At 40.2% G+C, this 27,579-nt stretch overlaps 1 protein-coding gene across 1 annotated transcript in view; it reads right to left on the bottom strand.

Annotated features, from left to right (window-relative positions):
• zbtb16 (zinc finger and BTB domain containing 16) overlaps nucleotides 1–27,579 on the bottom strand; it is a 175,047-nt gene that overhangs the window by 85,345 nt on the left and 62,123 nt on the right. The window contains exon 3 of the mRNA XM_023342171.1: nucleotides 19,004–19,101. Coding sequence (XP_023197939.1) covers nucleotides 19,004–19,101 — 98 coding nt within the window. The remainder of the gene's footprint in view (nucleotides 1–19,003; nucleotides 19,102–27,579) is intronic.

Here is a 27,579-nt window from a genome sequence, read left to right as displayed (position 1 = left end):
CAGGCAGCCAATGACCGGCTGCTCTTGTCAGAGCAGAATGGGCAGACTGGTTTGAGAGAAGCAACAGTAGCTCAAAAATGATGGTTCATTTTAGTTCATTTTCAATTCAGCAAATGGGGTGTTATTATTTCTTGTGAAACACAGTTTCTATTTTTCCAGAAACAGAAGAATTTCCCCATTTAAACGTGTCTATTTCAGAATCTTGTAGTTTTAATGTAAGTGCATGTGCTTCCTACTGTCTACTGGGCCAAATCAAAAATACGATATTTCCTCTAACTGATCAGACACCCAAGCTTTTCACCAGCCTTGAACGCATCATCTCATTTGTGAATCGCGTGTGGCACAAAAGCCTCAAAAGTCGAAAGCACAGGCGAGCCGATCCGTGTTCTTGTGTTGACCATTTGATGATTTGTATTGGTTATGCGTTACGAATCGTGCAATTTGAAACATGTACATTTGAGAAACTGTTTACACACCGTCACACACACGTCAATTCCGTTGCACACTTACAAATCTTGTTGTCAGCTTTGTGAGTCATTTTGAGACTAATTTAACTCCATATGTATCTGGTTGATACAGAAATAATAATCACTGATGAATATGCAGCTTGCATGTGGTCTTTGTAAATAATGTTGTAAACCTCATAAAGGTTAAAGCTCATCCAGATGAGCCCCTGGAGCCATGACTGATATGCAGATCTGAGGAAATCCAAATGTCTCGAAAGAGCATAAAAAAAAAAAAGCTCGAAACATGTTTTCTTTTACTGCACACAGGTGCATTCATTTACATACTTGTTATTTCGTTTGACTAAAAAATCCTCTCCCCTCCACATTGTTAAATCTTCCACATAAAACTTAATAAGTGCCAACTTCAAACAAGCAAATCGGATCAATTAGGGAAATCTCACAACAAGGGCTATTAAGGGAAATAAACTTACCTCAAATTACCGCACAACTTTTAGTCATCAAGCCTGTGTTATCAGCCAAATGACACCATTCAGAGGTTACCAGCTCTTTTCCATGAGGTCATCTGTTTTCCTGCAAATGGCTTGTCAAGACTGAGGATTTAAACTGCTGAGCAAAGTGAATTATAGGGAGAAAACTCCAGTGTGAATATTGTGTCCAGGCCCACAACACAGATGACATTGAGATCCAATTAGTTATCATTTATGAGAGCAACGGCTCCGCTTTCCGCCGGCCTGCCTTCCCCAGCTGCTTTCATTCTGTCCAGCATATTATAGCACGCATGCTGCTTTATACTTTTTCACAGACACAACAGTTATAGACTATTTCTTTAATTTAATGCAAAATCTAAAAAAAATATATATGTTTCTTTTTTTTTTAAGCATGTATGAGTCCTGATCCTCCTGCAGATGCGCCGCTTTGTGCTCAGGGATAAGCACAGCTCTGGATATAGATACAGCAGAAGTCCTACTGTAGAGGCAGTGACAGCTCTTGGCGGACGGCCAAAACTCGGGAAGCATGCGTTTATGTGTGGGTGGTGGTGGTGGTGGGGGTGCGTGTGTGTGTGTGTGTGTGTGGGATAGGATCAGCTGAGGAAGAAGTAGGCCAAACGGTGACTCTGCGGTTCAAAGAGTTTGTCTGTCCTCTCTTCTTACTCTAACTGGGCCTTTACCCTCCTCTTCTTGTTTTACTGTTATTCTATAAGGTCACGCGGGAAAAACTATTTTTGCACATCCAGTTCATCCAGTTTTATTTGAAGTGCATGATATTCATTTGGTTTTGCAAGTTATCTGCAGAAACTAGAAAAATGTTGTGTAACGTATGGGGCAAACTTCTCCATACTGGTTGCATAAGTTCTTAACATATTTAAAAAATGTTCTTTTCTTTTTCATGTAAAAAAAAAATAAAATCAAGATGCTGTTGAAAATAAGGATTTACCTGCATCAATAAAGTTTGAAAATATAATATAATCCACACATTCTGACCGGTTTGTTTTTTCTGTAAATATAGGTCTACTGAATTTTTTTTTTCTCAAGATATGAGAGTCAATTTAATCTCCAGACACCAAATAGTATCTTTAAACTAACAAGTCATGAAAAGCAACATGTGCAAATCAGGAATAACAGCTGAAGTGAAAGCCCTGTTTATCTCAGCGGGTCGCACTGAGCATTATGTCGTCAGAGCTGAAGTGATAGAAGCAGGAAAAATGTGGGGTGTCCCTGGTCTGCTGGACTCAGTATCTATCATTGATCCATGAGAGCAGAAAAGACTGGCCCATGCACTGAAAAACAAGATCTTACCAAGTCATTTTAGTTTAGTCTCTAATGCAAACATCTTAGTACATTTGAAATTAGACAAAACTAACTTGCAAGTAACATTTCAGCAAGATATAAGTCAAGTAATTCCTTTATAGATGAATGAATAATAAATATTCCTCCATATTAATGGAATATTGACACCAAGCTAGCGCCTATATTTTGCACAAAAGTCACTTTTAAGTTAGTTTTGTCTTTTTTCAAGTGCACTAAGACACTTGAAACAAGCAACACGACCAAAAATACTTGGTAAGATTTTGTGGCCGTTCAGTTGTGCACATTGAACCTGGTTCTGACAGATAGGTGTCAGAATACTCAATGCATTGCAGTTTGTTGCGGATGGAGCGCCACACTGGCCACAATGCCGGATTGATGAAGAATTTTTTTTCATCGGTTAAAATTTAGCCGTTTTTTTGACGTGAAGAATCTGTAACGGTCTGAGCAGCAGCTACATTTAAGGTGTTCCATTTATTTAAGGTGGATGTGCTTTTTGACGCTGCCGATTTGTCCTGATCCATCTCCCCGTTTGCAGCAGTCTGACGTTGGGTCAGCAGGCACAGACGCCAGGACTTATGCCATTAACAGAATGCCTTGAAGCCTCGATGAGTAGTCTGTCGAAGCAACAACATTATTCATCTGCAGTATTTACACTTCTGCCTCTAGCTATTAGCATCATAGTCTGCACTAATATTTTACAGCTGCTTTTGTGTTATAAAGTGATGTGCAGTTGGTGTAAAGCAGAATCTGAAGGGCAGATGACTGGAAATAACGTTAAATAGTACTGAGCTCAGATGTGATTTTTGAATATGGACTTGAAACGCTAAATTGTGCTGTTAATTGTTGGATTAAATACTTAAAATATGTTTAGAGTACTTGATATAGGAGTGTGCGAGACATTCATAAGTACTTAGCAGCAATTCCTTGACGCTGAAGCTCATGGGCAGTTTTATTAAAATGCTAGAAATTGATTTTGATCCTGGGCCTGCTCCGGCTACCCGGTAGCGTCGTCCGCTAACAGTAGCAATAGCCAATAGCTTTAACATCTGGGAACAACAAATCTGTACCCTTAACAAAATAACCTACTAATGGTGTTCTTTTAGAGGAGTGGTGAGGAGTGACTTAAAATTTTAAGTTCCTCTTTAATGTTGGTGGTGTTTGTGTGACACAGATAATAAGGAAGGACAAATGTTGGAACACTGAGCTATAGCTGGTAGCTATAGCCGTTAGCTACAGAAAAAAAAAATCTGTTTTCATTCAAACAAAGATTACTATAAAATGATCAAACTTGGATAAAAAATATTTGCTTTAAAAAAAAGTCTCGACTGAACTTAAAGTTGAGGGAAATTATTGTAATGTCAGCATTGAAAACCTTTGAATAAGTGACGGTTCTAAAAGCTAGTTATCAAACTAAGTTCAAGAAGCAAACTTTAAATTCTGTGAACCTTTCAGAAAGCGATTGTAACTGTGAGAGTTTTAGAAACCGCCTCCAAGAACTTCAACAATAGCTGCAAATCAATACGTTCTGTTCCCCTCGAACCCCCCAACAAAGATCCTCTGGGGGGTTTCCCAAAAGCCTGTTTACCCCCGGATTGAAGTGCGTTTGCTTCTGACCAGCCCTATTAGTATTCTGAAGCCACTTGCTTGTTTTCAACAGTTATAACACAATATCCATGCTTTGCTTTTATGTCGCACCTCCCAGTGGAATTAGCAGCATAAAAGCAATCCTTGTGTGTCCTGGCTACTTCCAGATGGCTTTGGGAGAGCTTTTATCTCTTCCCTCTGCCTCGCTCCCTCTCTGTCTCCTTTCACTTTCTCTTGCTCTCTTTATTCCCCCCACATGAAAGTGCCGTCGGCAGATCTTTGCTTAGCCGAGTTCGTTCTCTCGTCATCCAAAAATATAAAAGTTTCAAAGAGCATTTCATGAGGGAGCTCTTCCATAAATGGGATTCATAGCCCCTCTAATCTGTGCTGCGAAATTGATCTAAAAAGTTTCCCAGAGCTATCGGCCAACTTACATAATGCAATAAAGTGCCGTGCCTCAGAGGATATTTACTTTTATTACCGTTTGTATCACAAACAATCATCCCATCCTGGTTTCCCAGTCTCAGGCTGCAAAAGAATGTTGATTCTTTGCAAAAAAAAAAAAAAAAAAAAGCTTTTCATTCAAATAAGCGCATAACAGAAAAAAGTAAACTCAGAGCTGTCAACACAAAAGTGACTGAATTTGATAAATAATATAAAAGAAGGCAACATAAAAGGGCAGATATGCTGTCTGAATGCAGTTTAAAGTGGGCAAATATGACAGAGCGGCGTTCTGATGATAAATTCATGTGACCATCACAAGACTTGGTCAAGGTCTTTGTAAAATAATTCATTTATCTGACCATTTATTTAACTACATACTGCTTCTTTTGTCCAAGCTTTGAGATTTAAGCAAACGACTGGGAGCGATGTGAACAGAGACTGACTGCCTGCTGACGTGAAAATCTGTTGACACGTGTGTAAAACCTGCCTAATTACACACACAATGAAGAAGCTGTCAAATCTGAATGACTGACTTCAATTTCTGCACGTCAGTGAATACCGCCGGCTCATTACAGAAGCAAACAGGAGGCAGCAACAATCTAATAGCTATAGTGCAAATGTATGAACCACTGTTGTGTCCTTAACACAACAGTGTTTTATTGTGGGGGGATAATGCTGCAGAAATGCAGACACCAGATCAGGAATGTGACAGTCACACGGTGTCCGTCTCTAGGATAACGCTCACTTCTCCTCCAGTTGGGATCAAGAAGAAGCTTCGATTTGGTGAACCACCGTTTGGCTTCCAGCTACAGACCGATGTCTTCAGAGCAGCAGGCAGGAGATTTAGTTTCCTTCAAGCACTGAATAACTTGGATGAGACGTTTTCCTCTATTTGGGTCAAAATCTCATTTAATGCAGCCGGATGTGCAGCACAAAATTAAGCCTAATTTACTATATTTGTTCTTTTGAAAGCTTCTTAAGTTTCACCACACTTCACGTCTCTTGGTCGAGAAAATACCTCCTGAAAATAAAGAGTTTGGATCAATTATAATAAGAAAAAGACTGCACTTTTTGCTAAATCCACTTCATAAAGTTATCAAATAATGACATAGCATTTTTTTTTTTTTTTACTGAATAGGCACATCACAACCAGGTCTGGTCTATTTGCAGGTATGTAAAGATAAAAATACTTTTTTTTTTTTTAAATATGGTTTCAAAGCTGGAAAAAGTCCAACATTGTCTCATTCTGTTGGACAATGTCTCCCACCCAATGAAGCTGCTACTGAACTGGAGAGCTTCTTCAGCTGCAGACCGCTGCATCCTGGGCGCACAAAGAAGCGTCATCAGAGATCCTTACTCCCTACAAGCTCAACAGATGTTTACATCCTTGCCGTTTTCTTGCACATTTTATTCCAATTCTTAATAGTCTGTCGTATTTGATGAACATTTTACATGCGTAGGCCAACTACGAGCTGGATCTGATGTCAACTGGAGGCTGTGACTGAACAGACGGGCAGAATAAGCAGCAAATATCAGCGTGGTGCATTTGTGCTGCAGTATGAACAGCAAAAAACAAAAAATACCCTACACAATGAGCGAGTTTACTACTTTTACTTAAATCAAAATCAAACTAATGATGCATGTTTTAAATGAAATAAAACATATATATTCGCTTTTCATGCAGATCTTTAAATTACCACCCTGAGTATCTCAGGACTAGGACTGGCTGTGACGGTAAAGTGAGTGCAGGATAAACACCGCCGTGGCTACAACGTGCGCCGACTGTCGTTACGGAGCACTGACACACAAACCCAAGGAGGAAAAGCTGCACTGTGATTTTCTCCGAGTAGTGATGCAGAAATCCTGCATCAGTGACCGTCTGTGTCTGGGTCTGCATGTTCATGTTCATATGAGTTTTACAGTCCTGGCTCAATACAGCCAGTGTTGTGCGCACGCACGCACACACACCCCTGCACAAAGCAACACAAATCCATACTAGCCACAGGCTCCTCTCCAATCTATTTTCTGCTCAGCTGGTTTTAAATGAAGTTATTATGACTCATTAAAATGCCCACAAGCTTGTGGAAGTCGGCCAATTACGATTTAAATTTAGCCTCCTGCTCTCACAACCTTATCTCCCCCCGCTGTACAACCTGCCTCTCATTGCTGATTCTCTCTTTCATATTTTAATCGGGAGAAAAGGTTTGCGATGCGTTCAGGAATCCTTCGGCGGCCTCAGACGGAGCTCTCACCCGAGAAGCAACAGGGGCATCAACTGCTCCACGTGAGCACCGTCGCAAAGAATAATTACACGTTGAGGAGAAAGATAAAAAAAACAAGAATAAAAATTAAGCCAGGATTATATTGACATGTGCAGTCCAGATACGCATAAAGCAGAGCCTCCTCCTTTTCCCAATGTGGAAAATACCACTAATTACTATACAGAGCTGAACAAATGGACCTTGCCAGTACCACAAGCACACACTGCCACATACACACACAGTTTCTCTGGGAAACTTGGATCACTTGGCTGTTTTTTTTTTTTTTTTTTGTTTAATCTAATGTAACACAACAGTATCTGCTTTTCCTATTTTCCGTCCCCATTCTGCCCTCCAGATGCAAGGTAGAGACGGATGCAACATTCCTGGAAGCAGGTTCATCTCCAGATGTTTCTGAATTTATTGGGATTCATTGAGAGGTGTGTTTTTTTTGCTTTTCTTTGTAATTTACTGTGGAGGGGATTTAAAGAGCATGTCGTATAATAATCTGCAATATTTCATTATGAGCATCATGTACAGTCCGACACGTTGGGGGCAATAAATATTCTACATGATAAATCTTTCATATTTCTTAAACACTTAAAAATGAGATCACGAATGAGCCAAACACTGCAGAGATAAATTAAAAACACTAATTCTATTGATGGTATTCATATTTATGGTTTTATTTTCTTTTTTTGAGACAGGTGCCCCTGACCCAGTGCTATTGGGTATAACTGTTTCATTCCTGAGCCACAGGCAGCGCGATCACTCCCAGTTGAACGAACCACTCGCCCAGTGGGCCATGTCTCCTTTCAGAACAGAGCACTTTCTGATGTCAACTTTATTTTCTTTACCTATTTTTACTTTTCATAGAAGGTGGTCCTGATTCCATGTGGATTTGTTTTCAGAATAGAGCCGTTGGTGTCATTCATATTGAACATTGGGCTGGGCATTTTCCTATGATCATTTATCATAAAAACTTCTGATCATGGAAAGGTTTTTTGTTTATTAATGTCTTGACAAATAAAAAAAAGCACAACTGACCATATTATCAGAAATGTGATTTTTACCATTTTGTCCACAATTTGTTCCATGAGAGCATCAATAACTATCAGTAAAGTCTGAAAATCTAATGAGATACAGTTACTGCTGACTATTTCAAGAGCGGTATTTGTGTTATGAATGTTGTGCCATACGCAGACGCAGCAAAACAGTTACCTAGAAAAAAATGTAATGAATCATTTCTATCATTTTCATTTGAATAACAATACTACCACAAAATATCGCGATAAAATCCTAAGTCCATGTTGCCCACCCAGAGTTGCAAATGTTCTGTTTTTGGATTTTACTATAAAGTAATTCATGTTCACCGTTTCAGCTAATCTAGAACAGAGTCACTGGCTGTTGCTGTCATTGACTTTGTGTGCCCTCTTTGTGTTAATGTTCTTGTAGAAAGTAGCCCTGGTTCGCTGATACGACGCTTGGCAGCGTCTCTGTCCAGATCCGAATCCCTGCCACTGCTGCAAATAATTCTGTACTCTGCCTCCTTTCCCCTTCCTTAGAAAGTACTCCTGGTCTAATTTTCCTGTGTTTTCAACTGTCGCTTTTTTCACCAAACTAAATTAAAAGAAACATTGCTCCTTCATCATGGATAAACAAGTCTACAATAAAAGGTTATTACTGTCCAACCGTTTTCTAATGTAAAGCTGACATAAAAACACCTTGGTACCAGGGTCACCAGTCGTTTCCACATGGTTCTTATTAGACGTCGACATGAACGACGAGCTTTAGATACATCCCCACACAGATAGTCCTATCAATCAGTTGTGTCACATTTTGGAGACTTCCATGCTACAGAGGACATATAAAAACCTGCTCCATTGTCCTCATGCTACCCTGAGCTGTTCTGAAGGACCCTCAGCCTGAATAATACACTTCCAGAGCAGACAGAGCATTTCCACCTGATCCCGCTTTAGCCCCTGTGAGCAATGTTCACTATTCATCCTGTAGCATCCCCCCCACCCCCAAACACACACGACCTATTTTAACATCCCATTCTGGAGCAAACAAACGTCTGCATCTAGCGCGTCTGCTCTCTCCGTTTCAGTTAATGGTGTGTGAGGGCGTGCGTGTGTGTGTGTGTGTGTGTACTAGATTGGGGTGCACACACACGTGTTTATGGGTGTGTGCATTCTACAGTATCACTTGAATTTCCAGGAGAGCAAATTAATTGGCAGCCTTTTGCAATAATTGACTTTTACCACACACACACACACGCACACAAACCAGCATCATGTACACACTGCAAGCAATCACATCCTTCCCTCAGACACACACACACACACACACACGCACTGCTTGCTGACAACAAAGCTGCTGGGAGGAGGGAGGGATGATGAAGCGAATCCAAAATTCAATCGACTGTGTTCTTGTTTTGAGCAGAAGGCACACAGTGTACTGTACTCTGAGAGGCCATAAAAGTCTCACTCCACACACACACACACACACACACACACACACACACACACACACACACACACACACACACACACACACACACACACACACACACACACGCCCACACACGCACACGCACAAAACAGCCTTTGGTAGACACAGACGTTTCAGCAATCACCCTCCATCAAAACACTTTGTCTCGCATACAAAAATAAGACTTGGCATCAGAGCGGAATACCAAATCAAGCCCATTAAGGGAGCACAGGGGCACTCGCTACTTAGCAACCAAAAGGATTTAAAGCTGCAATATCCCTGTAATAAAAGGAATAAGATCAAGTCTTCCTGTTTTTTTCTTCCTTTTAGTCAGAAAATAGAGAGGGGTGAAAAGTCAACTTTGAGCTCTCGTTCTAACTTTTCAGATTGACGGGTTTTGGAGTAATCAACACCACGGAAAAAAAGGAGAGCAGTTATTGGATTATACACTAATCCGCTGGAGCCATTCGTTTGGCAAGAAATGGTTTCCTCAGGGATCTTTTATTCCTTTTATTTATTACTGCTATTAATTCTTAGGAGGACTTTATCTACTTACATCTCTGAAAATGAGGTTTAGGCCTTCACATGTGTTTGTTACTATAACTTATTCTAAAGGGCCGACAGTGGTTGGCCAAACCTTTGCTCTCATTTAGGCCACATCTAGTTTGAAGGAGATGCTTTAAATCTTTATTTTGGTTATGATATCAGTAGATGGCTTCATGTATCTTTAGACATTTAAACATAGGAAAGAATGACATTCAGTAAAATGCTAATATTTTAGCTAATACCATGGGTGCATTCTAAAACATATGCATCAAAATTTAGAATAGAAAAGCATAAAAGTACCATTTATTGTTACAGCTTGGGTAAATTTAAGTGCACAAGCAGTAAGCTACAGGTAAATGCAAGGACATTCAGACAAAGGTGAGAAATATAGAGAAAGCAAATTTACAACTAAATAAGAAAAACTGTACCATTATTAAAAACATCATATTCTGCTTAAAAGATATGTATAACTCTTTTAAAAGAATGATGAAATGTGTATCTCTGCATAAAAATCTAGCTATTTACAAGATAATTAAATATGCAAATAACAGAAATGTAAATACTTAGTTTGATGGGAGCAGTGGTGGTTAGAAAGTCTAGGAAGGATCTCTTGTGTCTCTTCTTTGCGCACCAAAGACGCAGCAGTCCGTCACCGCAGGAGCTCTCCAATGGTTTTGTTTACAACAGAAAACTACTTTGAATTTCTGAAGTTCCAATTATAAACGTTGATATACGCACCCTGCACGAAAAAAATGTACTTCTTAAATCACCGAGCATCTGGAATGTTATCCTCATTTTTGTTTTCATGACTGAAAATAACGACCAATTTTATCTAAATGGAGAAAAAATATGTGGAAAGTGAGTTAATACGCAAAGCATTCAGAAAGATTCTACTTTTAAATTCATAATTATATGACCTTACGTAACAAATATTAAAAAAAGATACATTTTTGCCGACAGCTTATTGGTCCTCCCCCGCCATCTCAGCAACCAAACCCAACAGAACACCTTTTGGATGTGGTGAAACAGGAGATTCGCTTCACCGAAGTTCGCCGAAATTCTGCTGCAACTGAGCGATGTTGTCATGTAAATCTGGACCCAAGTCTCTGATTCATGTCTCTATGATTCATTGATTCATTGAATCAATGCTGTAAAGCATTAAGGCAGTTCTGATGGTAAAATGGAGTCCAACTCATTACTAGTAGGGTGTATCTAATAAAGCGGCCACGTCAGTACGCAAATACAAAGCTGGAGAGCAAATGGAGACCAGAAGCGTATAAACTCTAATCTGAGAAGCTTAAATGAGACGATGAAGTCATTAGACAATAACTTTAACTTGGATGCAGGTGATGCATTTCTCAGGAGTTACAGTTCGAACCTACAGCGTCTCTTCCAGAAAGGCTGCTACAGGTGTCAGGTGGGGACACACTGAGCTTTAAAAAAAAAAGAAGAAGACGACATTTACAGCATCAAGCCATCAGGCCTGAGAGTGGCTCCAGCCACGGAGCTGCCAGCTCGCTCATCCAGACTCTTTATCACAGGGGATCATCCCTCACATACTGTTCACTTCACCTATTTTTGTGTTTCATTTCTTCAAAACCTCACTTCTGTTCCCAGAAGCCCAGAGCGCAGGCACACAGAGTTCTGGCTTAAGGAGGGCACTCGCTCCGAGTAACACGTTTCCAATGAAGTCGCATTTGCTCAGGACACAAGTCTAACAAGCCCCCCACCCCCCACACACAGTCCACCCCTCCCCACTCCACTCCACCATCTCTGAATGCTACTAAAAATATTAGCTCGACAGCTACGCCTGATGCTGCTGTATTATGAGCGGGCCCCTGTGCTGTGTCACCTCTCACTTGCGCCCTGCCGTGTAATGGAACCCAGCTGGGAGTCCTCCAGTGGCCCGATGCCGGCGGTGTGGGGAACCGTAAATCACCAGGGTCAGGGGAAGTACGGTGAGGAGCGCAACGTCAGTTTTAAGTTGCAGAGGAGGATAAAAATATGCCTCTACGTAATGAGCTACTGCTGTCGGTATTCTCTGTCAAGCTGAGTTTTATGCACTTAGAAAATCAGTGTAGTAAACGGAGCTTCACAGAAGTATTCACACCCGCACAGGAAGAGCGTTTTGAGAAGGGCTGTTGTAGAACACCGTTCAATCCATAATCTGACCTATGACCTCTGATGTCCATACATGAACTCACCAGCTTTCGCAGCACGTTGCTGCAAAAATCTTTCAAGTGTGAATACAAGCAGGGAACGTTTGTGTTCTCATCTTGAAAAATGGCTGCCATCTTGAATTTTCCAGTAGTTTTTAATCAACCAAGCAAGCTCCTGGGAACATTAGTGGCAAGTTAGACTCTTGTATCCACATGTGAAACATTTTGCTGAAACATTTAATGTTCTGCTGCACTAAGCTGGATGAAGAGAGCAATCAAACAGAGAAACAGCCAAAAACCATTCATTATCTCTGGAGGAGCTGCACAGATCCACAACTCAGGCAACTGGAAGAAATCCTCATAGAGCTTGCTTTCAGAGTTTAAATCCGAGCATTCCATCTGTTGGGATGTCCTAGTCAAAGTTCAGACCTGAAGCCAATATATTTCAGTGAGGACTTTAAAACCATCCAGTCTGATAAAAAAGAAAACAAAAAAAACCTTTCAAGTCCTGGTAGAAATGTTGCAAAGTTTTGACTCATTGACTCAAAACTTTTGCACAGAACTCTGAGGGAGTTGGAGTGGATTCAGGAAACAAAATCAGCTGTGAAATAAAAAAAATAAATAAAAAAGTGAATGCATACTGCTAAACAGTTTGGTTCATTTTTTTTGTTCTGATCCACTTCTCTTCCTGCTACTTGCTTTTAATAGCAGCCCCCCGCCCCCCACCTCCTCTCGATTCCCCTGACTCTCGTCTCACTCAAGCATACACACTACAGACACACACACACCCACCCACACGCCAACACACATGCACATTTAGGAATTTGTGGCCTGGAAGGCAGTCAAGTTTCATTAATTTCTGGGTTTGGGTACAGTACAGTGTGTTCCTGGACTCACATCTGCGAGCGATCATAAATGCTGGAATGCTGGCAGAACATCCAGACCTGCCGGCACAAATATGTCGTCATCAGTGAGAGGGAAGAGCCGGCACCGCGCCAAAACAGCCAAGCGGCCGAGCCGAGCGCCAAAACAGCCAGACAAAAGCGCCACGGAGAAGGAAACAGGCAAAGCCCAATAGGACGGCTGACCCTCCCACCATATTTATGTGAATTCAAAGCATCTTTTTGTTTTTTATTGAAATGTTCTCATTTATTGGGCCATTTTGCTCTTAAACTCTGACTGGGATCAGATTAGAAGAGTGAATTGGCACTTTGGAGCCAAGTCAAACAGCTGGCTGAGGCTAGATCTGTTCTGGCAGATTTTCTTTTATACAAAAATCTGTTTCACCTTCAATGCCTCCATGGACACTTCCCTGTTTTATTACAGGTAAATGATCAACCAGCATTTTACTATATATTGAGCATCTAGGTTGTGAGTTTGATTTAATAAGATGAGCCACCAAAAAGCATCTGGCTTTGTACGATACTGATGGACCAGATTGTCCAATCTTTAAGCGTCGTAATCTAGATACGGCACTTCAAAAAAATTGTGCTCCATTTAAGTTATTCAGATTGTCACACTAATTTTAACCTAAGAAAATACAAAAAAGAAGGTTTTAAATCATGATTTAGTAAGAGAAAGCAACACCAATCCACAACAATCCAAAGTAATTAGCCACTTCACCTTTGAATGACTCAAGAAAACCCAGATTACTGTTTTAGAGTGGCCTAGTCAAAGCCCAGTCTTAATTTGGATAAAGGTGCTGTCATTCTTTCAATGCGACTGAATTAAAGCAATTCTACGAAGCATAGTGGGTCAAAACTCCCCCACAGTGATGTTAAGGACTCATGGCAAATGGGTATTAGCTATACAGGAGGATTACTCTTCACAGTATTATACTCTTAACTAAAAAGTGAAATATAATTTAACTTAATATACGAGTAGTAAGTTACCAAGAATAGTGTGTCGAAAATAAACTAAAAAAAAACAAACAACTGCATTGGGTTCATAAAAAAAAAAAAGCTATTTTAAAGATAAACACACTTCATTTATTCTGACTTGTGTAATGTCAACAATTATCCAAAAGACGAGCCTTTTCAAGACACGGCAGCCATTTTTAGGTCAGGGTGGAGTTGAACATGCCGCATCAAGATGTGCGTTTGCATAATGAAGTCAGCGTTGTAGAACCAACGGAGCTGTGGCAGGGATTTGGTGGCTTTAACATGTCAAGATTCGGTTCCTGGAGATCAGTAGAAATGCTTGATTTAGAGCTCTGCTGTGTTTTTATTTCTTTGACCAAATTCAGCCCCGATTTAGTCTACAATTTCACTTTAATTTAGATGTATATTCTTTAATAAGTAGGCTTTTATTGAGCTTGTTTGAAATAAAGAGTAAACTGACAAATTTCCACAAATATTAAGGAGTTGAAAAGATGTGTACCTATTATATTTAGAAATAAGAAAAAAAATGATTTTCTACCCACAAGTCTTTGAAAATGTAACTGGAAGATGCACTGAAGGCACGTCCTCCAGAGGAAAGTGCCCTATTTGGCAGATTTTCTGAAACTGATCCAGATCTGTCTCAATATTTAATGACCGCCCTCCCACTTTGCAACAAAGTTGAGTCAAATTTGGTATTTTCTAGAACAATCTGAAAAAAAGAAGGCGCAAAAAGAAGTGTAGAAATAAAAGAAAAAGGAAACATTTTATTTACCTTTTATTCCAGCCTTACTTTATCTAGACAACTGATATGATAAATGGAATTAGGAAGTGTTAATCTTCTTATGTTTGCCTTGCAAAAGTATTCATACCTCTTGTCTGGTGTATTTATGACTTTATATTTCTGTGTTTTATGATGTAAAACACTTTGAGCTATTTTGTTGCTGACTAATGTCTTATACAAATAAATAAGATTGATTAACTTTTTCACATTTTGTCACATTACAAACATTTCATTTTGCAAACCAACACTGAGTTGAAAAGATAATAAGAAAATAACAGAGTCAGAACAAAACATTTATTTCTAAGTTTGTACTCAAGCCCCTTTAACCTGACGTCCCTAAATAAAGACAAATTGTGTCTGGTCTAAATTTGGTCAAATTTGGTTTGACTTTAAAAAGAGAGAAAAAAAAGGGGGGAATGAGTCTTCTGATTTCATTTGTATGTGGGCAGTAAATTAAAACCGCTGAGCACCTCTCACACATTGTATTTGTGTTATTTCAGCCTTTAAATTAGCAGGCTCAGTTTGTTGAGAATAAATTCTTAATTTTAACTGTAGAAAAAAACTTATATAAAAACAAAAACGATACATGTAAAGCATGGTGGTGGCAGAGTCAGGCTCTGGGAATGCTTCTACTCAGCAGTGACAGTGACGGATCTTGAAAACTAACATTAAATGCTACTTCATTGTTCTGAAACTCTGTGGCTGTAATGTGACAAAATGCGGAAAAAAAAAAGTCGAATACTTTCGCAAAGCAGCACTGGAAAAAAATGCTTAATACTTCTGAGTTCCACCCTCTACATGCAGGCCTTGGCTCCACGCAGCCTGTCAAACATTAAACAGCATGTGGAGATAAAAACAATGCTAACAGGGAAAAAAACCAAACACGTGGCCTGAGACGGAACAAGGCGAGGGGAAAACAAAAATGAAATAGCTGGCAGAAGGTAGACTGTACATACTGTACCCTCAGAGGTGGCACGCTGCCCAGACGGGCGAGCTGCCAAATCTTCTGTAGCTACAACAAGCTGAGGGAGAGACAGACAGAAGGACAGGAAGACAGGCAGAGAGAGAGAGGGAAAGAGAGAGACGCAGCGAGCAAGGCAGCGGCGTCTGAAATGCTCCACATCCACGACGCGCCGCGCATACCAACAAGCCTCTCGCCTCATCTCCACAATATTCTGGCTTTTGTGAAGTGAGCTGATGGAGTATAGCGACAGGAGGAGAGGTGGAGGAGAGGTGGTTGGAGGGTGGGGGTGCCGGGGGGGTCGGAGGGGAGGAAACAGGCTCAAACTGAGGGTTTTTGGGACTGGGTGAGGTGTCGTCATTACAAAGAGACGTGCTGAAAATCCATACGTGGTGTCAGACCCAGAAAAAAGCCCTGAGAGTCAAACGGTGGAGGCGGAGGAGCAGAAGAGGAATTAAAAAAAAGCTAAAAAGAAAAAAAAGAGTTAAAAAAAAATAAAAATACGAAAGAAAAAGACAACAAAGAGTATCAAAGAGGCTCTGTCTCTGCGCCGTCTCTTCCCTAACCGTCGCCCGTCTCGACTGAAGCGCTCGGCTTGCCTTTCACTCCAGACCAAAGCGGCGATGAATCAACAGTGATGCGTGCAACAGCACAGGTTGATGTCGCGCTTTGACACAGCCTTGCATGGAAAGGGGAAAGAAGAAGAAAAACGAATGCAAAGAAAAAGTTTGTGCACTTGCTGCCACAGATGCTAAAAATACACTGCCCACATCTTCCGCTCATGGTGGGGTATGTGGTTCTTCCTCGAGTTTTCACCGTTCTGTTTTCCACTTGATCATCACTTTCATTCAGTGACAGCAGATTTAAACTCTGACTCATTATCAACCTGTTGATATAACATACATGTTGGCCTGCAGGAGTCAAAGCCCTTTCAGAAGCTTCACGATAAAAAAAAAAGATACAAATATTCCGTATTGTTACCTCATAGGATAAGAATAAGGGATAAGCATTCCTTCTGAAATGTGCAGCATCATCTCTACAATAACTGTATTGATTTTTAATTAGTAAATGAAAAGAGAGAAAAAACATGACATGAAAGGAAACAATCACTGAAAATGTTCTTTAAATCAGTGAAAAGGAACATTAACCTAGTAGAATCCAACGCAAAATACAGGAAGTTCACACTATTTTCATTTTGGGTTACTGTTCTGGTGCAAAAATACATTTTGTTTCAGCAATTCATTTTAAAAACTAAAACTCATATGGACTCATTAAACCCAGAGACTTTTTTCAAACATTTATTTCTGATCATTTTAATGATTATGGCTTACAGGAAGTTTAATTGGAGGGAAAAATCATTTGGAAAGTGTCCATAGGAAGCAGGTAGAAGAGCAGCAATGATGCACAGGCTCAGTAATTTATGCAAAATGAGCTCTGACCAAGCAGTGAGTGCAGATACTTTACAGTACCCAGGCAAACCTTTCAAAGGGCACGCGTTTCTGTATTAAAAATCCTTTTCTCTTATTTATCCGATGCTGTTTGCTGAACTGATTTTAGTATTTTCATTAGCAGAAGTTCTCTAGACTACAAATTCATTATCATGGCTTCATGATGACAGATCTCTGCACCAGAGATGTTAATTTTTCTCCCAGTGAGTGAACCCACCATGCCTTAGCGCTACAGGTCTCTGTGATAAAAATGCTTCTTTGTTTGTTTCTGAGTGACGAGTCAAAAACAGTCATTTTTGATTTTAAGATCAAGTTAGACGACCAACTAAAGGTGTAGGAGACTTGGAAACACTAGCTTCAGAAGTTACAGTAAGGGTCGACTTACTACAGGAATAATCACAGAAACAGACAATAATGCTAATTAGGTTAATTATGTGAATCTTTAATAATAAATAATAATAATAAAAATAAACCGTTTTAATTAATTATCATTATTTTGAAACGGTACAGAGCTGTGTAACACCGACTGATCTCTCCTACACACACAGTGTGACATCGCCTCTGGTCCTGATCTGAATAATAACTGGACAATTATTGTAGGGCTTCTAATACTTTGCATTAAATCCGTAATTTATTTAGCAATCTAAAACATAATAGAATCTTTTTCACTCAAAAATTACAATATATGTTTTTTAATAAGGAGAATATTTGATGTTGCGTTATTTTTTTTTAAAGCAATATAGAATTTTACTGTGTAGGTAGATTTTCAGTGATGAAGGAAAAGTTATTGAACTTTGACATTAAACTAATAATAATAAAAAACAGAGACTTTTGCAATCGTCTATTTGACCAGAAAAATCGATATTGGCAGATGATAACTTTACAAGTCATCAATCATGGTGTTTAAAGATTCTAAAACTTTTGTAGAAAGTAAAAAAAATAAAAAGTAAATCTAAAACATATAGTTTCTATAATGAACATAAATTAATAACAGCCGTAAAAAAAATGCCTCTCAGTTGATCAGAGGAGACATATACAGTAATGACCGACACAGGAACATAATAATTTGTAAACTATTTGCTTTCCGTTGTAGAGCTTCATTCTTTCTGCTCTGACAAGTGATTGAGAGGATGGGGGGTTTGGTGGTGGTGTGTGTGCGTGGGTAGGTGGGGGGTTGGTTGTCACATGTTTGCGCAGTGAGGATTGTGAAAACGGGGTGTAATTTAAAAATAAACAGTGAATATTTGCTCGGAGCAACTTCTGCTTGTGACACACTGAGCTGTGTGCTGAGCCAATTCACTGGCACAGCGTGAGTTTGTCATTCATCTTTGTCATAAACATAGCAAGGCTGTCAGCATCAGTGTCAGTCACTGTTAAACTGCTGGTGAGACACGAACAAACAAATGATTCCTGTAATTATTCTCTTCAGAATCCAGGATTGAGAAGTGGGAGGGCTGGGGACGTTGCTGTGTCCCAAACAGGGACAACTTAAGCACCTTGATGTTTAAATTGAGGCATTTAAATCTTCGGCTTTTACTGATTTCATAGTCCGTATGGAAGAGAATTAGGGAACTGTTAGCCACTTAAAAAAAACTATTAAAACTACGTGTGGTTGAGAACCAGACGTCAGTTCATTTTATAACGTTTAAAGACCCAGAGGTGTAGGGAGACTGGATGGTGATGAGCCTCAAGGGCGACTCAACGTTACCGGAAGCTGATGAGTCAGCGCCACTCATTGGTTTGTTCAGCTTCCAGGATGTCATCGGTATCTACGTCTACAATCTCTCTACAACACCCACGTGCTGCAAAAACAAGATATTTCAAAGGCTATGTGATGCTGCACACTACCAAGATTCTGAGCCATCCTTGGCCATCGTTGCTAAAAGTTTGGACACCGCCGCTTTAAAGAATTGTCCAAAATGTAATTTATGTCTGCTGTTTGAAGTGTTTTTCCCCCCGTTTTTTCCTTGTAATAAAGCATCAACATAAAGGTGCAGTGAGTTCTATACATTTATCATTTGTAATTCCTTCATGATGAAAAAAAAATATTTATAATTATTTGTTTTGGTAAAATAATCGCTCCATGCACAGCAGTGTGCAGTGGCAATATCACTGTAATTTCAACGCTCTTGGTTATAGTGCAAGATCTATAATGGTGTGTATTTTATCGGTACCTGAATGGGAGAGTAAGTGCATCCGTAGACGGAGACTGTCGAGAAAACTCTTCCCGCAAAGCTCACAGCTGTAGGTCTTCATTCCACTGTGCATCTTTCTGTGAACGAGAGAAAAAACAGAGTTATTCCAACTGTACCCCATTGGAAAGAAAGTCAATTACAACAGGATCAGCTTTACAAGCAAGTCAACTGGTTTAGAATTCAATTTCAGCCTTAAACCATTACATTTCATCAATATCTGCTCAAAAAGTATATTTTTCTTTACATAATACTTTTGTTGCACCTACATCTATAGACAAAAGTAAGACGAAAAATTAAAGACAAGAGTTCTTCTGCTAGCCAGGGTGGATATAGCATAATTAAGTATCCTCTGGTCTAATTCCATTTTTGGTTTGGAAGAATAAGAGTCTAAAAAGTATTGCTAGGTAGTTTTTCAGGATTCTAAGTTTGTTCTAATCCCTGTTCTGGGTTGGTAGATAAGTAGAAGTAAGTTTTCTCTGGACTTTCTAAGTGTGCTTTAAATTTGTAAAAGTAATGAGCACTCCACAATTTCTAAGTAATATTAAAAACTAAATGTTCCTGTTCTGGAAGAACTTTTTCTGGATTCTAAGTTTGTTCTAACTCATTTTCTGGGTTGCAATAATAGGAGTCTCTCTGCATAATAACCTAAAAATTAATCCAAGAAGTACAATATTGGTCTAAATAGTGAGTATTCTACAGTTTCTAAAACAAATGAGCTAAAGAGTGACTAATTGACTAGAGTCTCTAGATTCCAAGTTTATTCTAATTCCTTTTCTGGAATTAAGCATCTTAATTATCTAAGTATCTTGGATTAGACCTCATTTTAATTGGTTGAAAATTTGACCCTAGTTGACTCAAAGATCAAATTATGACTCTCGATCAAACCAAAGAAATTTTAACCAACCATCTCCTAGTAAATACTTATTAGTCACATGACCACCTTTCTGACAATACACAATGAGCAGATAACAGAAAGTGGACGAGGCAGATCGAAAATGGCTCCAACACACTGCTCCAGTTTTCACTTGAAAAAGTCAGATGTTCAACAAAGAAAAGGAAAAAAAAACACAAAAGAAACAGTAAAACCTTTTTTCGAACTCACAGTGGCAAAAAGATCAGCACTCTATGTGCAGGGAACATGCTCCGATCTCTAATGGAGTCACTTTAAGTTCGTTTCTTTGGGAGCTTTGTTATTTTTGTGAGATGATATTGCACTTTCATCAGCAGATAAAAATAACACTCGGTTCAACAACTACAGGTCAGTGGAGCTCGACTGGAAACTGTCAAAGCAAAATTCAAGCGAGGCTGCAGCAAATTGAATCAGAATGCTTCCCTCATGCAAAGTTGCAGGACGGCTAACGGCTTTATGAGAAGGGTCAATCCTTGATTGACAATAAATCATCTATTTTCAAATGGACAGTCATTAGGCTGACAGGCAGTTTAGGTGACAAAACGAAGGGTCAATATTTGAGTGTGTGGTGAAGGTCTTGAAGGTTAGGTAACTAAATAACAGACAACACTAAAAACCGCCTGTGTTGCGAAATCCTCAAGGACCCCACAGCTCAGTGAAAAGCATATTATTCTTGAGCGATATCTAAAACAGCGCTCTAAAGCAATTAAGGTGACAAGAATTGCCAAACAACTGCTAGGGAGCCTTAAGCCTCCTAAATACTTCAAATGCTTCATCTTGAGAGCGGCAGCACTCACACGCCCACGAATGAGATGACTGTTTGTCAAGACGGTGCACTTTCAGAGTTTAATCTTCAACACAGGTCACATTGCCAGATCGTACGGGTGGAATCATAACCAAGACAGCTGGCGAAACCAAAATTGTAGCACAAAAAGAAAGGCTTATGATTCAACGTTCAGGTGAGACAAAAAGAAAAACGACAATGTCAAACAGATTTCACAATCCCACGGTGAAGTTGGGTGGCAGAGACCGATCAGCTCTGCAAGTTCTTGGGGAAACAATGCCCTTGATAAGAGATCCGCTCAACTTGGGCGAGATGACAGCCATCCATCACGCCGACTCTCCAAGTCTCTGAGGAGGAGGCGGTGCTGCTCTCCCAAAACATGACTGATTGATGTCAGATGTCGAATGCAAATTGATTTACAGCTTTCCTGTGCACCTCAAATCAGACGGAGGAAGACAAGCGCAGTGACGAGACAAAGACGGGCAGAGATTATAGCGCTTTCCCCTGCGATGGCTGCAGGAGTTGAAGCGGCCAAGCAGTCCTCTCAATTAATTGCTGCATAAAAGCCTTGAAACTGGATCAGAAAATGCTAAGAGGACACATAAGTCAGGGTAACCATTTTGTGGTTGAAATTTGAATAGAGTGACTCTTATTGGGAAGATTCAAGTCAATAAAATGTTCTATAAATACTAAAATCTGTTCCCGAAAAAGGAAGAGACAAAATCTTCAGAGAAATAGTTGTATGGAGAAGGAGTATGATAATAGTTCAAACACCTAATATACCTTGATATGCAAGAATACACACAACGTAAACCAAATAAAGCTAAGCACTAGCGCAGAAACTAACATCCACAATCTTATCTCTGCTCTTGAGCTTACAGCCAATCAGTGCCAAGGAAAATTAATGATGTTCATGGATTGGCTGCTTTGTAAATGACACCTAATATCATTGCACTGACATATTTCAGCTTCCCAAGCTGTCTTTTTTATATATATTTTTGATAGGCTGTATGAAATACATTGATGGATAAGCAAATTTTCCTTGTGTAGTTTGTACTCACAGACCACCAAAAATATCCACAAATACTGAACTGCAAATAGACAAGGGTCCACTGTAATCCTACCCAGCCACCACAGACTAACGTGTATGGAAGACCACGTCATGCTACCCGACTCTTACGGCACCTGACCTCAAGTTGTGCTTGAGAAGCTGAGGATTCAGGTGGAGGTAGCCTCCTGCTGTCATTTTGGGCTCCCCCACTAGGTGGTCAATGGTGAACTCCCGGCGCCAGGTCTGGCTCCAGGAGGGAACCAAAGTTATCCATTCTGCTTGAAGCACACCAAGAATCAACAAACGTTTGTCTAGTTTGTTCTTGGTCCGACCTCCCCAATGAGAACAAGTTTCATGAGAGACTCTACCAGTCACCAAAGATCGTAAACATTCTCAAACCCATTGAACGTGGCAAAATTAAGAATATTTTTTTCAACTTTTACCATTTCCATCAATCTTTTCTCATGTGATTCTTCGAAATGCCCCCAAAAAATAACATCGATGGAAACACAGTTAAAGAGGAGGAGCAATGTTTGCTTTACTACAAATCAGATCCTGATCCATCTCTCTCCAGCTCCATCCTACCGTCACTCGTTAAGAGGACACCATGATACTTGAACTAGATATAGGATATATTTGATGTTTTATTGAATTATAGCAGCACCATGTCAGCAATTTAAACCCTCTACTCCAGTTTCAATCAGAATACCATAGCAGAGGAATCAGACGGTGAGGAAGTGTGCATTCAGACATATTACATGTCCAACAGCTGCAGTTACAAACATAGTGCGACCATTCAGCCACCGTGTCACAGCTACATTGCATTCCACTTAAGCAACTGTCACTCGTACTCAGGAATGCTCACCTCGCTGTTGAGGGGGGAAAAAAAACAGCTGCACTCATACTCTGCTCTTGCACATTTTCTCTAATTAACTGAACCGAGTCCTGTGATTATCCATGTTGCAGGTAGTCTGCGTTGAAATCATCAGAAATTAGCGATTTTAAATGGTAGGTCATCCATCTCCACCAATGATACAGCAACCTGAGCAAAGCGTCAGGAGCGGGTCAAACGTGAGGTACTCACTTTTACGCCGATAAGAGGGGAAACACACGTAAGCGGCAAGCAACAACACACACAGAGCACAAAGACTTTCTAAAGCCTTTTGTGTCCTGCCTCAATCTGACCATTGTGCCCCCCAGACAGAGCACCGATAAGGCATGGATGGTCTTATTAAGGGCACTCAAAGTGGAACCAGTGCTTCGTTTTGCTTTTTTTTTTACTCTCTAAATGTAGCACTGACGAGCAAAGCGTTCTGTCTGCAGCTGAGAGCGTGTTAAATTTAACAGCAACAGCCAGCACTGCTCAGTGAAACAGCACATTTCTTGATGTCGAACAGAATGGAAACAGCGGCTGGTAAAATAATCCTGTCTTTGAAAAGTAGGGTTTAGGACCATTAGCAGCTTGGCCGGGCTAACGCGGCAGGAATAAAGGCTACATTACAGATGTAAAGTGCAGGTTCCTGTCAAGAATAAAAACTTTAAAACCCAATATGTAGAACGAATCTATGGCCAAAATGTCCACTGTAGTCAAGTCAACCCACAGAACGGACGGTCTGACAGACCACCAGAGGGATTCAAATTTTAAATCGATGGAATCAGGAACAAAGTCTGGAAATAAGAATATTTTTCCAAAGTTTATTTTCCACTTGGACACTTTTCCAGTCATGGTACATTCCTGAATCAAGATTTTTCCAAAGTGAGTAGGAAAACCCAAACAAACCTCCAGACAGCACTGCTAGGGAAGGACCAACATTTGTAAATGAAAAGACCTCATTGGTGCTTCCAGTTGGATTCATTTGTGAATCTTTAAAAAGACATTAGAAACACTACAATTGTCTGCTTATGTCTTGCTTCCGAGATATATAGCGGAAGGTGTGTGTGTGTGTTTTGTCTGCGCGGTGGGAGGGACGGAGGCTGATTTGAAACAGACTGACTGTAGCCATTAAGGAAGTTCTCATAAAACTCTCTGAGGCCATTTACTCAGTTAATAATCAACTTTGTCCAACAGTCACTTTTGACAGCGGCAGTAAATTTGAAATTTATGTCAGCAGAACATATGCTGATCACCTCGTGCGGTGTGCCTCCTCGTAAAACGCAGCCCCAACCAAGGGCTGTTTGACTTCACTTGTGTGTGCGACTGAAATGTGAGCCGATTACAGGCCCGTGTTATTGAGCCGTAACAGCTTGCCTCGTGTAATTCAGAAGTTTTTCCCCTTTTTTTTTACCGCCTCATATCGCCGCCGGACTTGGCTGGGTATAAATCATAACTACTGCTACATTCACTGAAGGAAACACACACAGGCTCCCCACCCGCCCTCTTTTTCTTACGATAGCTACAAAGGTAAGATAAGGCAACCTGCCTGACAGGATGAAACAAGAAAAAAAAAACGTAAACGGAGACGTAACAAGAAACAATAAGGATAATATGATTCAAGCTCATGGTCTTTGGGTGGTTTTCATCATCTGGATGTCCCAGAATGGGATTTGACAGAGGCAGCGAAGCAAAACCCGCAGAAAAATCCACAAATTGATGAAGCGCAAATAGGCGGAGATCCACTGTACTCTACCAGTGGAAAACCAAACTGGTTCTTAACTGAGATAAGAACTGAGATGCGTTTTCATCTACAATCATGTGGCATTAAATCATTTAAAATTAATTGGACAACTATTTTAAAATCCAACAATCAAATTGACCATTTTTTTGTGGTCAATTTGACCTCAGTTTGTTTAACCTCTCGCATCAACCAAACGTCTCTATTATTACTGGATGTCTTAGGCAGACAGCTGATTGGCTCGTAACACGTTGAGCTCATGAGGAAATAACATTCACAGCACTGGGCTCACAAGTACAAGAATGAGACATTGAAAATATGTTTGAAAATTAATCCCTGCATTAAATACATTTAAAAATCACTGTTTTATAAATTACAAACCATGTTTTAAAAAAAACCAACTAATCAGAGCAGAGAAATTCAGTTGAGTTTAGACTTTTCTAAGGTGTATCTTTTGGGTGCAGTGCAGTCCATTTTTTTGGGTGTTAACTACTTTTAATGGTTCGCAGAAGTCTGTGTTTATTGAAACTGTGCTCAGTTTGGAAATGTGCAGCTTAGGCTTGATCACTATTGTATTTCAAACATCGAGCCAAGTCTGATGAAAATCAGACCAGATTACTTAAAACCGCTAACAGTGAAAAATGCCTTTATTTCAGCGCTTCATGGGGACGCAGTGAATCATACTCCAACTTCAGCTTCATTACCACATTGGCTGTTCCAAAGACTGTGAGAACATTATCATTATTCAGTTTGCCTTTGAATTCTCTGGTGGAAGGTTTAGTGGAAGGAGAAAAGTGTGGTAGACATTATTGTCTGCCTGTTGCTCCACACTGTTCCCACACAAACAGCTTCAACATGGTGGGGGGTATTTCAGCCAGATGACGTCATGCTAACTGAAGACGGATCGCTGTTTTGTGTTTCTGTCAACAGGAAGTAAGCGTGTCCAAACAACTGTCACCATTTTTGACAGTAGACTCTCCAAGTAAAGCGAAATGTGTTTTGTAGCTTGAATGAGTACAGAATAGTAGCTGGAACCAATTACCCCACACAACAGCAGAACAGTAACAAGCCGTTGTAATGGCATTAAAAGGAAAGACAGGCCAATAAGCATTGCATTACAAACGAAGCTCCGTTCAAACGCTGCTGTAAGTGCAGTAATGCATTGCAGGAATAAGAGCCTGAACAAAGCGAGTGTCCATTTGAAGATAAAAGCATGCTGTGGAGGAAGACTGTTGCTGCATGACTTCCCCGTCATAAGAACAGAGCTGAAATGATGCACAAGGCGCTTCAGTGACAGTCGGGTGGCTGATCCTAATGCAGCCGTAAGTGGCCCAGTGTGCAGCCGCCACCTCTTATTTCGGTTTCCCCGACAGAGACGCCGAGAGAGGCGACTTTTATCAACAGGACTTTTTGGTCCACAAACAAAACAAGCGGATGATCGAGAAGAACGTAGAAGGAGTTTGATCTCCGCTATAGACAGGAGTCGAGAACTTGACACAGCTCCTCATTTATTTGTTGTCCTCTAAAGCACAGCCCTGTCTATCGATGCGCCATGAATCCATTTTGTCTGGAGGAGGAGGAGAAAGCGGCTCCCGTTGGTGTCATCTCATCCGTCCAATTCCGCCGGCCTCCCGTCATCCCGCCTCTCTGTCTTTGCGCAATCTAAATGTATCAGGCGAGGCTGCTGTAACGCTGTTTATCCAGAGTCCTGCTGCACATATCAATGACTCGGCCCCCGTCGCCCCGCATCGGGGAGACGTTCATAGAAATTCAAGCCACACACGCGAAGCGCCGAGGCACTCGTGTCGAGCATAGATGAGTGGTAGGGCAGGAGGAAAGGGGAACAGACAGAAGAATGAGGAGATTTTCATCCTTTTTATTTATAATACAGACGCCAACCGCAGGCAAAATCTGCTCCGGAGAAAAAACAGCTACACTTCTCGTTCAGGATGGAAACAGCAGGAAAATTGCTTTAATGAATACCAACGTGTTGCATCGTCAACATTTCATACTGAGGTGATATAACAGCTCAGTTTTAATAATGAATGCAATTATGACAACTGGCTCCAAGTAATAATGAGGTATATACAGGCGAATTAAAATCCAATCGGTTAGGCTTGACATGCAGAAATATTACACTCCCACTGACTGTTTACGGCCTCCAACCTGTCAGATTGTAAGAAAAAAAAAAAATTGCATCATTTTATCAAAAACGGACTGATGGAGACATCAGAAGACGGAAGAACAAAGAAGCTGCTCTTTTTTTTAAAGTGTCTAAGACAAAATGTTCCAGACTTTATAAAGCTGAATTAATGCAAACCTTATAAAACTAAATTATCTTGGCACGATGTTAAACTTTTAACCTAAAATAGTTCCAGATGAATTCCTCAGATCTGTATGGAGTTGTGCAGGTTAGTCATTTCACCTTCTTCTCTGCTCCCGTTTTAGCCACATTCTTCTTTCTCATTATTTCTATAGATCAGAACAGCTGAGAATGAAAATCAGACCAGAAACAGGATCTTTCTCCCCCCGGAGCCCCAATAGAAGGTACTCCTGGCTCTGGGCTTCTGCGTTTTTATGTTTACTTCCTGAACGTCATTGATGGCACCATTACTGTCACTGAAGAGTAACTAAACCCTAAATCAACTTTTTTTTCCCTGATAAGCTGTTTAAATCGGCTCTTCAAGGTGCTATCTTTGTTTCTGTGTACATTTTCACATTTTTGTGTAAATCTGTTTAATTCTAGAACGAGTCTCCCCTCTGATATAGAAGGCTTCTTCCTGTTCCTCTCTATAGTCACCACATGCTTGTAAGATTGACTGCTGCAAAAAAAACTGGCATTAATTGACCTTCTGAGTTTAACTGCATTGCGTTCTAATTGGTCGGATTGGAGATGACTAATGGATGAGGTTATAATGAAATTAATTGGACCGATTAGAATTGAGTTTGGGCCAAATGGGATTGAATATAACTGGTTGGCACTTTATAAATAAACTGATTTGAACTTAAGACCTGAGACACTTAGAGAAAAGTATGTATCTAAACTGATTTCTACCAATCAGATATTGAAGACAGATTATTGCTCAAACCTGAAAATCAAGGTTTTCTCAAATCTGAACAAGACTGAAAGCACAAAATGTCAAAAGAATAAAATTAATTGAAGATGGTAAGAGAGCTGCAATTCAGATTTCGGCATAT

The sequence above is a fragment of the Xiphophorus maculatus genome, chromosome 11, assembly GCF_002775205.1.
Source record: "Xiphophorus maculatus strain JP 163 A chromosome 11, X_maculatus-5.0-male, whole genome shotgun sequence".
Taxonomy (NCBI): domain Eukaryota; kingdom Metazoa; phylum Chordata; class Actinopteri; order Cyprinodontiformes; family Poeciliidae; genus Xiphophorus; species Xiphophorus maculatus.
The sequence above is the reverse complement of the archived record's forward strand: the minus strand, read 5'-3'. Positions and strand labels throughout refer to the sequence as shown.